The sequence below is a fragment of the Anopheles arabiensis genome, chromosome 3, assembly GCF_016920715.1.
Source record: "Anopheles arabiensis isolate DONGOLA chromosome 3, AaraD3, whole genome shotgun sequence".
Classification (NCBI taxonomy): domain Eukaryota; kingdom Metazoa; phylum Arthropoda; class Insecta; order Diptera; family Culicidae; genus Anopheles; species Anopheles arabiensis.
In genome coordinates this window covers 12574086-12587826 of record NC_053518.1, presented here as the reverse complement: position 1 = coordinate 12587826, position 13741 = coordinate 12574086, and the positions used below count along the sequence as shown (strand labels likewise).

Below are 13741 nucleotides of genomic sequence, written 5' to 3'. Positions count from 1 at the left end.
CGCTTATATACTACTCCGTGGTGGTGGATTTTGTTGTGGCTACCCTTAGGCGCTTAGTGTTTGTGAGCTCGAGCAAACATTCTACACCTCTCGCTCTAGCACCGTCGCTAGGAAACTTTGGCTCCCTTTCGCATGTGTTTGTGTTGCTTTGTGCTGAAAGAGGGGAAATTTCCCGATCAACACTGCTTCAAACGGTACGCTGCTCTCGTATGTGTTTGTGAATTTTCGCCAGCAAACAAACCAAAAAAAGCAGCACGAGGCACCAAACTTTCTTGGTGACAAATTGGAAAGTTTCCACGGACCGACACGCTTATCGGTTGATCTTTGTCGATAAAATAATTCCAAATAATGTGCGTTGCTTTGCAAAATGGAATCGATAAAGTTCAACTATTTTACAATCGGCCATCGACTTGTCTGGAGGACAGTATTTTTTTGTGGAATTTAATTCTAAGTCAAGACACTCTTAATAATTAAAACAAAAAAGCCAATTAGTCGCAATTTATGATCCAATTTTTCAACCACTAATTAGAAGACATGATAAGGTGCTCGTTACCAAACGGAAATGACACTCCTCATTTGCTAATCTGCTTATGACAAAGCTCCCCATCATTAATCCATTTACTTGACCATCTCGCCCGACACATAAACGGTGCTTCGGAACCCCTAATCTTTCCACCAATAAATCATAGTCCAATTTCTATGAATCATCCCTCAAGCCGTCAGCCACTGGGAGAGGCATTGATGTATCCCTTACTTTGCTATCTTTCCTTGCAAGACATCAACGCCCACTAAGCGAGCGCTCAGCCTGTCACACAACTGTCTCCTACCCCGTGCGACCACACACAACGAACCTAACAAAAAAAAAATGATGTCAAGGTAGTACCGCCCACAGCCCGTTCATCAACGGGCACCGAAACGAAAAGACCTTACTCGCTGTCACAGCCACCGGGGTGTGCTGCCCCTAATGATAGAAGACACGGCTGGCCGGCTGGCCGGCTGGCACCCCTTGAAAAATCTCCCGTCTAACCGAAATTGAAATTGATGTCGGTTGTGTCCGGTCCAGGATGGTGGGGAGAGTGTAATTTTATGCTTTGCATTTCACGGCTACCTGCCTTTTGTGGGTGTGGTGTGGGCCACCCGGGGAGTGAGCTGAAAATCCTTGAAGCTCCGGTGGCAGAAGGAGTTTGGCGGCTGGTCAACTTGTTGATTGATTTCGCGCACGCATGCAATGTGCACGGTACCGTTCCACCGGGTTGCAGCGGCAGGATCAATATTGCCAATGTTCAAACATTTTTGGTGGTGGATTTGTAACAACAACGATCCCACCGATGGGAGTGACATTTTGGATTCCAAATAACTTTCTTAATCAAACAAAGAAATCTCACTTTAACAGCCAAACATGACACAGTTTAAACATTTTTAAGTATTTGAATAATGATGAAAATCAAGGTATAATCGTTCTCTTCTCTTTTTGTTACTGTTCATTGACTGTTCAATCGCGCATACATTAGTTAACATTCATCACATTGTAGCTTATAAGTGTCACAGGCAAGCCACATTTCAATAGCTACGTTTTCACATAGTGACATAGTCTGCAAGAAAATATCTGTCAACTCACACTTTTCACTGAGCTTTAGGAAGTCTAGCAGCATTCGGCGAATCTTTTTCCAGCAATCAATCGCTACATGGATATCAAAAATGTTTTCTTGCAATCTTTTTACAGGCGGATAGAAGAATCGTCTTAAATAAATATTATTTCCGATTGTTTACCAAGCCCCAGTTTTCTATTAGTGTTATGTTAGTGTTATATTTTTACAAGAACCCATATTTTTACATTTTTTTAATTACGATGATTGTATCCAATTCGTAAAATTGAAGATTCGTGGCATGAGAATGCAAAAATATTGGCAAATCTTTTTGTGACAATTGTTGCCAAAGGAAGGGGAAAGATTCGCGAGCAATGATTTGGCTTGTGCGTACCTATTCTCTTTTATCACACACACAGCTAAATTCGCCTGTGGTTGTCGGTTTAATAGGATCAACCACGATTTCAACATGTTCTCTTGCAACTGCGTCGGAAGTTTGTTAGATAAATCGGTATGTCTACTAAAATATCAAGTGGTATTAACATCTACATGCCATCAAAACGCAACGTATTCTAGTTTTATACTTATGAGCTTGACTTAAGTAACAAATCAAACAATCTTTTTATCTCTGCCTATCCTTTGATAGATATAATTAGTTATATTTGATGTATTACATAAAAAATAGACAAAAACAATATGTGTCACTAGTGGTCATCAATATAATGCATTTAAACTGTAAGGTGCCCTTACAAGAATTCAGTCAGGGACATAATTTTGTAGGCAAACAAGCACAGTTAAGGATCAAGCTGTCTACTGAGCTATTATTCTTTGTTAAAATCTTGTAATTATGGCTATCGATTTAATTGTTGAATTAATATTTTTTCGTTAGAACAGAGTCACAACCTCTCAATCAAATCATAGTGATACCTTTATTTATTCACTCGACAGAGCAACAATATCTTAGAATCTTCGTTCAGGAACATAATTAAAAAAGGATAATCATAACCGTAACTTGTTCTTGCTTGCTTCAAGAATCGTATTGGTGGTGAAATCGATCCTAATTATAAATTGATATCCTATAGTACATTGTTCATGTCGGAGCAGCAGGCAATCCACTGAAGAAGAACATTTCATAATGCTCTAAATTTAATAAGTAAAGATTACAACAACCACGACTGGCAAGATTCTGAGAAGCAGTTCCTTTTCTCCCAAAAATAATCTACTTGGACCAAGACTTTGCATTAACACTTGTTGTTACGTTCTACATGGAAAGCGATATGTTTCAAGCGACCCTCTTTCGAGCACAAACCCGAAAAAAAACACGCCAGTGGAGGAAGATAAACATCAAACTCAGAAATAAGCAGGAAGTACCGACTCCAGACAACACAAAATTACACATAAACTGTCAAAACGTCATGTGCGAAGGACAACAGTGTAAGCTAACTAGCGATAACTAACGACTAAGCAACTACGCACACCCACACACACACGCGCGAAGAGACTGCCGAACGAGGTCATGGTCCGAACAGTCAGTGGGTCAGACAGACTAGAAGGTTTGTTCTTGGAACAAATCGATCGTATTTTTTTTTCCAAAAATATTATTATTGAACAAAAAATATGGGTAAATTTATTTAAAAAAGTGATCTTCTAGATACTTCTGCTTGCGTTGAGTATCATTTGTCAGCGTACCAAATCAGCCCATCAATCAGCTCATTTGCATCACCTACGCCAACCCCACCGGAAAGTGGGTAAAGTTCACCGAAGTAAAAAAAAGTATTTCAAGTGCTCACGATTCGGTTCAGGTTCGATCCGTGCGTCAAATGAGAGGGAAAAAACGAACAAAACGTTAAAAAGAACTAACTGATTTCTTTCCTTTTCGTGGGTTTCATTACCACGAATACGTTTACGCCAACTTCGTTCGTGAGAGGCGGTTAAAGGCGAGCGCGAGCGTAAGCGATAACGAATTAGTTTTATTTCCAGCACCCCACGTCGTCCTTATCCAGGTGAAGTTCAACGAATGCTCGAACCAAATATCCTCCCTACCCTCCTGTCGAACCGGTGGCACAGGACGGACCTTAGATGACCTGTAGCGTAGGCTACTACCATGCGTCAGACCAGCGAGCTAGCCAGAATTGACTGTTTTATTACTTCACCCGCCATGGAGCCTATGCTAACGGACAGCCGAGCTTGTTTGGCGGGTGTGTGCGTGCCTTATCGGCGTTTTATTCCCAATTGCGGAATGCATTCGTTTGAAACATTTGAAGGGCACAGGATTGGGCGAAGGATTTTCCCACCATTGCGAAATACGTCCAACGAGCGGGTCAAAGAACAAAGAAATCAAGAAAACCCTCTTGCTCACTACACTAAATACTCACATTGTTCCGGGCGCCGACGTCCGACCCGAGCTCGATCATCCGGTCCAGGATGGGCGTCCGATTATCCTTGACGGCGAACATCAGCGGCGTCATGCCGGTGGCCTGCGGGAGAACGGGAAGAACAAAGAGCAAACATTCCAGATCAGTAAAACGCGAGCAATTGTTAGCGCAATTTAATTATTCAGCGAATTCAGGGAAGGAGTTTAAAATTGGTCAATAATAATGGCTTCCGGGAGGTAATATTTTTCAATCCCCAGGTCCCTCCCAGCGACATCAGGACGCGACATTTTTTCCTGCACGGTGTGTTCCACATTTTGCTGCCGTTCCCGCTACCCTTCTTCCCGATTCTTCTTGCCGGTTGCCATTTTCTAGTATCTGGTGGCCTAGATCTTGCGCGACTTTCGCCGTGATTCGTGTGTTTTCAAGCATTTCTTGCGTGGTTTGGCCACTAACGCACGCCCTGGGGAGGCGTCTTTTTGCATGCTACCGTACGCCACAAATATTCCATGCGTCACTACTAGCGTGCAATCTGTTATTTCATCTACTTCGAGGGAAGTGGGGCTTCAAACCACACCACGGCATGAGCCATCAGTCAGGCCCGGTCAAACGGTTCGTTCGTTGACATAGTTGACCAAGTAGCTTTTATAAGACTCTTTGTTTTTCACTCCTTGCTAGCTTGTGGTGCATGAAGTGAACAAAAACAACCTCATTTTTAAAACGCACGAATGAAAAACCCCAAACTTCTTCAGAAAGCAGCCTGATCTCGTGGAGAATGGTTTATGGGGTTTTGGAACGATGGCGTAGGCTCTTCCCGGTTCCGTTGCATTCAACAAAAACGGCGCACCGTTTCAGAGTTGCGTTTTTAGAATATGCAAATACCGGGAGCCACTTCGGGTTGCTGCTGCTGGTCCACTGGTTGCTATTTCGGTTTAATTTATTCCCCATTCGTGTTTTGCCCACTTTGCAACGCACTGCTGCTGCTACTACCACTGTACTGGGGGGGGGGAACGGGCGGTTCGCAAAAGGTGAGACAGTTTTGCATACTTTACGCGGCAATGTATCCATCGGCGGAAGTGAAAATTCAAATGCTTTCTTTGCTATTACTATTCGCACGCTGTCGGCGGCCATTCAATGGCGTGTGAAGTGCGTGTCAATTGTTTCTAGTGGAGAGGGGGACAGGGTGGGGGTGAGGAAACACTAGTGTAATGGAGTGCCCTAGTTAACAGCGTGAACTGTTGCAGTACAACTTGCAAAGCACAGGGGTAGAGGGTACAAACAGAAGGGTCGTGAAGTAAGATATGTTACTTTAGTTTTTACAACTATTGCATGAGTTTAAGACACCTGTACAATTCATTGTTTTAAGCGTAGGGTCAAAAACCGTCTTGTTAGTAAAACAAATACATATGGAGTGAAAGAAGGCATAGGTAAAGAGTCAAATAAAAGTAAGTTTTTATTATAAAAATGACATATACGAATCTTATAAGCTCTACGGTCAATTATCTTCTAGGCCTCACAATGAACGTCTTTTTTCTGTATGATATTTTTTCACGAAACTCAATTTATATAATTTTTATTCTTGCTTTTATCTATTTTGATGGCTCAATAGAACATCATGGGACAGGCTGTGTATTACAATTTACATACTATAACATTGCCATGAAATAAAAAATTAAGTTAAACATTCATAATCTTTGCAAAAGTACACAGATCATTGATGCTTCTTCTTCCACCTCTTCTTATTACTGATACAATGAAATATTCTTTCATACTATTGTTTGTGGATAATTTTATGCAATTTTATTTTTTTTGAAATTTTAATTTTTGACCTAGTTTTGAACGCGATTTCTTATGAATACGCCTTTCCATCATACAGAGTTTTCTATCGTTTTTGGGTTCTTCTCACAACTTATAGACATCGTAAATTTGGAATACTCGCAAAATATCGTACCACAAATGCAAACAACAAATAAATCGGAAAGTATCCAGCATACCAACACGAATAAGCATTTGGATAGAACCATAATATCATGATAGTTCTTGAAATTCTTGAAGATTTTCACAATGAATTGTGAGGTTTAGGTTTTTTATCTGTCCTTTGGTTGAGTTAATCTTAATTCAGTCAAAAAATAAAAAAAGAGGAAAACCATTCATTTGATAAGAGCAAGGCTTATCTAAATCGATTAGGACGATAAAGAGTCTACCTAGCTATACCCTTAGAAGAATAACTAGTCGATAGTAATTTAATACGTTTGAAAAAATGGATATTTTCCTTAAATAGATTCAAAGATTTATCTTAATTGTACTTGTAACACCTCAATTGAATTTTTATTGAAAAAATAATTCCGTCCACTACAATGCTTCTTCATTACGCAAAAGCTGACACCCGAATCCGTAACAGACTATCCGGAATATACGAATAGCACGGATGTGAATAGTCAAAGGATTTTCTTAATCACAAATTCCAGAGTTGGTTTTTATTTATTTTATGTTTTGATAAAAAAATACCCAATTTATATTAACTTTAAGTTTTTTCCAATGAAAATATTTGAAATATGCCATGAAACATAGTGTTTTTTGTTCTCACAATGTAATCTGATAACCGTTTTTTTAAATATCCTCCTCAGAATTCAATGTCACTTTTGTATTGAAATGTCATTTATCAACAGCAAGGATAAACGGACAGCCGCAGAAAAAATACTCGGATAAACGGCGCTCCACAGTATTTATTTCCTTCTATTCTATTTATTAGATCATGCAATCATTTACATGTGCTATGGTTCAATGTACTTTAAGACTAATTCTATCAATTGAGAAGGTGAAAAAGATCCTAAAGAGTGTGATCGAAGATTTTTTTAAATATTTAATGGCACTTATCTATGAACTAGTACGGAGCAGTATAACAAGGGTATAACAAATTAATTACTTAACTTTATTAATTTACTTTAGTCTTGCCGACTAGACTTTACATTCCGTTTGGAAGATACATGATCCCATATAATTTAGTCTTCAGTTTTGCACAGTTTAGTATTGCATTTTAAAAAGAAACAAAACCAAATATTCAACCTGCTAGAAATGTAATTCACAAGAGGAAATTAAGCGTTCCAATGGCAGTTTACATGCATTTCCTCACGTCAAAGCCAAAGCATATAATAAAATATTAACGCACTACTTCAACCAATACACATCCGGGCGAACGATGAAGCAACTGTGCGAAGCCCTACCAATATACATTACCCACAGGCTGTCTTATCTACCAAAACGACAGCGCATGTGACAAATCGTCCAACAACGGCAGCAACTTCCCCTCGGAACGCCTATTGACGCAGGCGGGAAACTGTCGGAGATTTAAATGAATCCACACGCTAGAAATCGATTCACTCATCAGTTGGGAAAGAATCAAGTTCGTGTAAGAATAAACGGAATTTCTTCAGTCCATTTTATGTTCAAAAAAAGCGATTCGTTCTCCACGTCGTGCGAGCTGGGCAGTTTGAAAGCTTTATGTTACTGCTCTTTTTCAAGGCCGTCGCTCGCCTATCGTGGTGCGAAATTCATTAGCATTTCTATTTCAATCAAATTGCCAAAACCAGTGTTCCAGTGTGTTGGAAACGATACGCTGAGCTACGGTTAACCTTCATCTTCTCATCTTGTGGACGGTTGAAGTCAACGGAAGGTTGAATAGCAAATCGCAAGCCACACGTACACCATCCATCCATCTCTATTAGGCGCCTGTGTATGGCACAGAACACATCAAGCTCACCGGGGTTAAGCTCACCGGTTAATCGCACACAAACACCCACAGCTTGTAATCATAATTAAAACATAATCAGCAAACCTTCACACGGGTCAATCGCTTGTTCCGACACGGTCCACAGCGAGCTGTCCAAGCTCAAGGGATAAGGAATAAAACGTCAAGTCGATAAAAAAGGAAATAGATTTCTTAAGTTCCGCGGCAGAAAAGGTAAGAATAATATTTTCCGTTGTTCCATTTAAAGCCTTCTAGGCATGACATTCACCAACAACTTCTGCCACTACTGCATGCAGATATGGTGCAGTTTTGCTGCACTTTCATGACCATTCCCCTCTCCTACAAGGGCGCTGAAGTGGTGTGACCTTTTCACCGATAAAAATGGCCTTTCAATCTAGAGTGGTCATATTTTTCTGCCATTTCTTCTTTCCTTGGTCCGGTTAAGTCCGCTGCTCCGATAAGAAGGTCATAAGATGCGGTGCGCTATATCAAGATATACCTTTTTTTAAGTCCTTTCTTTGGACTGCAGGCAAATATGAAACAGTCATAAAATAAGGGCCCACGAACACAGCACAAGGCAGTAGAGAAATATGTTGTACACTGGAACTGGCCGATTGCAATCAGTTTCACCCGAACCAGGCAACCTCATTGCGCAACCGGATAAACGGTCACTTCAGTTTCTATGCTTTTTATATTAATTGCACACTGGAAATGATGGCTATTTGCAAGCCAGAACTAAAATTAGCTCACCATGAGCATGAAGCTACAGCCGACATTTGAGGTCATTCGATGTACCGTTGTGCCGTGCGGCAATAGAAATAATGGAACACTTTTATCATCTTACGGCCACAGCACATTACACTGAACGACACACGCGTGAACGACCCCCGTCGTGTGATCTGATTTGGGTGACGCATGCGATGCTTTAATTTCGCCAACATATTTAGCTCCAGTTTCGTCCGTCCGGCTCCCCGACATCCATCATACCCAAACCTGCCAATTAGCTGATGGTCGGTCCGGTTCCTCGGCTTTATGATTGCCGATTAAAATAGCCCTACCAATTAACGAATTCGTGAATACACCGCGTCTTACACGAGAGCGAGACGCTCCGAACCGAAAGCAAGTCATATCAAATGACCCCTCCGGCCTCCTCCCCCCTCTTCTCTAGCCATGTATGGTGTACTGTAACGGGAAAATTGTTTCTTTTCATCTACTTTCCGCAAGAAACAATAAGCGTCGTGCGTGTGTCGTGACCGCGACAAGTATGGCCGGGCCCAAAAACCGCTTCTCATCGCTTCACAATACCGCCGTCGCTGTGCGTGAAGCAAAGGACCCGCACATTTGCATGTAGGTTTGCGCCATTTTCTTCGCGTTTCTTCTCCAATCCCCCCGGTGGTGCTAAAAACGGTAGAGGAATCATTTTCCAACGGTCGTTGGAATAAATTTCCTAGCCCCTGCGAAGGAGTGAATGTTGCTCGCATGTGAGGTGACCAACGCTACGCGAGCAACGGCGCTATAACTTCAATCGAAACTGACCAGTGCCACCCGGTGGCCGGCCCGGTTCGGGTCATTCGAACGAAAGCTACGGTGGACTGGAGTTATGTGTCGCCATGTTTGCGAAACCAATAAATTCTTTTAGTTTCTTTTTTGGTTTACGGGGTAAAGGAGCTTTACACTCTGTTTTTAGGCTTCTCGACCGTGGTCAACAGGAGGACGACTATGTGGTGCTATTTTCGCAGCACGGGTGTGGGAATGTGGAAACCGGCGACAGTTTAAAGTGATTGCGCAATCAGTCGAAAATAGGTTTGCGGTGTTGAAAAGGAAGGAAGGCCTGTCCCGATCGGTGGAAGGAGGGGGGAAAGGTCAATGATCAGGAAATTATTCGGGAAGCACCGTTTGGAGCAACGGTCAATAAAGGTAGACATTGGGAAAAGCACACATAAAGGAGGTTCAGGGCGAGAGTTTTCAGAAGGCTAACCTATGGGTATTGTGTGCCTAAACTAGTTACTAAACATTTATTCATATTCTTATTATTAAATTAGTGAAATATAAAAAAAAAACATATTTAATATATTTTTCTATAAAACTCCTAATTTGGATTCAAAATAAATTGAGGCTAGAACTTTAAAAATGTATGCTCCATTTCTCGTCTATTTATATACTTTACTAAGCGTCTATGATCGCTGGATATGGAGCTGCCGTGATATATATATTGGAGCCCTGTGATTATTCTGGTATGTTTTTGTTATTTTATTTTATAAGCGTTGAAATATTTTATCAATCCTTAGAAGAACTGTCAGTAAACCTAAATCAGGCTCTTTAACCCCCGACTGTTTTACTATTAGCAAACCCACTTGCGATAAACTACCAGTAAAGCTAACTCAAAAAGCTGAAGTTCTATTTCATATGCAGTAATTATCCGATGCACGCTATCGTACGGGATTAAACACAATAACGTTTCTTGAGTTTTTATTTATTTGTTTATTTATTTAGTTATTTATTTATTTATTTATTTATTATCTTATTATTTAATATCTTTGCACAGACTTAATGCAACATACTTTTCAAATATTGGTGAAATTCTAAAAGAGCATTAAATGTATTAAAATATTAAAACATTTTCAAAATACACATAGAGCTATCAAATTTAGAAGAATCGCGTACTACAAATTCGCGTAAATCTAGTATTGTTTACTGCGAATAATTGCTGTACTCAGAAACTTTTGAAGTAGAAAATTGAAGTATCATCGAGTTAATCCTAAACAGTTTGATTCTATTTTTATCGTGATTATGGAAAAGAATAGGGTATTTTGTTGCAAATTGTCCACTAGACAGATCTTTTATCTGCATTCAACGAATTGTGAATCCAACTACTGAAACTCGTATAGTTGATAATACTATGTTGTATGTATTGTTACACATCACCATATAATAAAAGGATAGCCTACTGATACAAAAGAACGGCAAGACACATTCTGAATTTAGGTATAGTATCGCTGAACAGATTGTTTGAGACATACAGCTAGGATAAAAATTGTGCTAAAGTTTAGTTAACAATAATACCAAAAAATAGAAGCACCATCGTGTTACTTCAATTCAACTGTTAGTTCGGACAGCTTTTCGGACAAACTACACATCGTATGTGTTCTTTATTTCCCAAAACTTTTCAATAAAATATCACTATTGAAGTCAATAGAGGACACTGTTGAATTCACTGTCAAAGGGAATTCACTACAGCACCGTTACTTTAGAAGAAACAAAATATAGGTTCAGTTAGATAGAGAGGTTTTGTTTTGTTTTTACTGCTTTTTTTACGAAACATGACATTGAAAAATGATCATTTTGGCCTTTGATTATTGACTCTCTGTACTCATCGGGTTATGGAATCAAGATGCTGGGAGAACTGAATGTCTGAAACATTATTCCACGCCTCAACATTGCGTTGCTTGTTTTGGTCTCTATATTTAGCTCGTCTCGGACTCTTGACAACTCATACATGAGTAAGTCTCTCACAGAGGTCTTGAATCTCATAAAAGCTCGTTTCATTATTTAGACCTTTGGATTGGGAAGCGATTTCGTCTCTGAATTTGATCATGTCTAGGTAGTCCGAGATAAGCAGTATCTCTTACGAGTAGGCAAATCACGAGATACGCGGTTTTCTAAACATAACAGTTCTTTGGACAAATTGTACTGATTTAACACATCAATTTTGAAATGCATTATTATTTCCCTTCCCAAAAATAATTTAAATATGGTGCAACTTTTAATAGTTGGTTAGAATCATATCAAATAATTAATTAAGTGGCTAAAATCTCCCCCTACATCCAACATTAAGAAAAAAAGTAGCTAAGTTTTGTCTGTAAATCGCGTGATTTGACTTTCGCGGAAATTCGAGACACGCAGTTTCTTCTCGGTCCGCATCAATAGCGTATTTCGGATACAACCTGTACTTCAATTCGTTGTCGAGCGTATAGGTCCAAAACCGTGACATTCTCTCTTAGCATTACAGAACAGCCGTACATTTCCTTTACAGGGTTTTCCAAGTCATTTTCAAATGTGTACATAATTATTAATCTCCTTAAAGATGTTACACAACAGTTGTCAAATGCTATATTTGCTTCATTTGTCGTAAATGAAAATGAGGAAAAAGACTTCATACTCATATCGTTGTTGGAATTTATTGCATCACCTTTTAAATTATGGTGTTGATCAAACACGAGGTACGGGGATTTGAAGATCCAACTGCTTTAAGGTATACAAAACTTGGAGGAATATTTGACATGCCGCAGCTAATCCAACACGACACTGTCGATACGCCTACCATAGGTTTCCCTGTCGAGAAATGACCACTGCAGTAGTTAGTGAGTACTAAGTAGCTCCCAATGACTGACTCACTCACCACAGCGGCAAAGTTTGTTATGAAACATTTCAAAAGTTATTACGCTTTTACGAAGGCAGCCAGCGAAGCTTTCCCCACTTCACAATAAATTTTAAAACCACCCCTCCCATCCTCCACACTACTTACCGGATCGAGCACCCCGGCGAGCGGGGTTTGATTGGAGTCGTCCCCGCCGGCGGCGACCGCCTTTTCCAAGCCTTTCAGCACAGCTTCAACGGGAGCCCATTCGCTTTTCATCGCCAGATTAAGAACCTTCTGGGCACCGTCGCGGACCGTCGCACCGGCACTGCCAGGCTTCGGCTGCGATGGCTGCTCAGTGTCGGCCTTATCCGGCTTCGCTTTGTCACCGTTGGCGGAGGCGTCATCCTTGGCACTGCCCGGCTCACCCTCCGCCTTACCGCTGGCTCCCGGTGCGTCACTATCGCTGGGCTTTCCTTTCGGCGGGCCCTTGCCGCCCGGTCCCTTGCCACCACCACCGCCGGCCGTACCGCCCGGTCCCTTGCCGGGGCCACCACCGCCGGCACCACCCGGAGCTCCGGGTGCGGCCGCTCCGGCACCGGTCGCTCCGGTTCCACCACCGCCGGCCGTAGCCGGCGGCTTTTTGGACTTATCCATTGCGAGCTACGAACTACTTGCCCGCTCGGTTTTCGGCCGTGAAGTACGAAGAAGTAGACTCTAACCGTGCACGGAACCGATCCACGACACGTACATTTCGTTCACTGCCTATTCAAACCGCGAGCACTAGAGGGAAATACAAGCACATTAACGAGATAATCTATCATCTTCACACAAAACACACGCATTTTGTTCACCGCAAAACACTTCTACACATATGAAACACTACAATACTTCCACAAAGCAACCGCAACCTTTAACTAAGCGATCGGAGCAAACACAAAACCCCTAGCCGAACAATTTGTCCCACTGGCGTAGTTTATTGATTCAGCAACCGCAACAGCAACAGATTTGTGCTGAGAGTCCTTGACATGTGCTGGATTTGTTGTTACCACTTTTCTACTTTCCACGGCATTTCCATCGATTTTCCTGAGCCACGGCTACCGACTGAGCATTACGCGGGGCAGTCGCAGACCATGTGCCGCGTTCTGTATGTTCCGCGTGTTCCCTTTTTACTGGTGGACCTCTTTAATGTTGTCCGTGTGGTGCTGGATAAATTCCAGAGGAGTCCGAGTACTTCAAGAAACGTGGAAATATCTTTTGAGACGAACGCACAGTCAATTAAGAGTTACTTTATCACATCTAACAACCTATCTGAAGTAAGATGTCACCACAATGAGAAAACATCATGCTCAGTGGAGTAAACTACAACAGATTAAACACTTCACGCGATGTACTACAACTTCATTACAACTCGCCGTTTGCGAATATCTGCCCTCGCGTAAAGCTCCCAAACGGTGGCACGACCCAACCCTACGTTGTGTACCAGTCGTTAAGGGCCAGCCCCTTATCTTACAACCCCGTTGAGGCACCCAGCAGCGCCGAATACCTGCAGAGACACGCTCGCCTAATTAAACTATCTACAACGTGACCGCGAACGATTAAAGTAACACAACTCGAAGGACCTCACGTGCTCCAACACAAACCCCTTCGAAGAAGGTGTTGAGTAGGACCGGTAGCG

The 13741-nt window shown here is 41.4% G+C and overlaps 1 protein-coding gene across 3 annotated transcripts in view; it reads right to left on the bottom strand.

Annotated features, from left to right (window-relative positions):
• LOC120901394 (serine/threonine-protein phosphatase 6 regulatory ankyrin repeat subunit A) overlaps positions 1–13741 on the bottom strand; it is a 49674-nt gene that overhangs the window by 35150 nt on the left and 783 nt on the right. For all 3 annotated transcript variants that reach the window (XM_040309306.1, XM_040309308.1, XM_040309307.1), the window contains exons 2-3: positions 12232–12846; positions 3962–4063 (exon numbers count right to left, since the gene is read on the bottom strand). In XM_040309306.1, the coding sequence (XP_040165240.1) occupies positions 3962–4063; positions 12232–12720 (591 nt within the window). In that variant the 5' untranslated portion in view covers positions 12721–12846. The remainder of the gene's footprint in view (positions 1–3961; positions 4064–12231; positions 12847–13741) is intronic.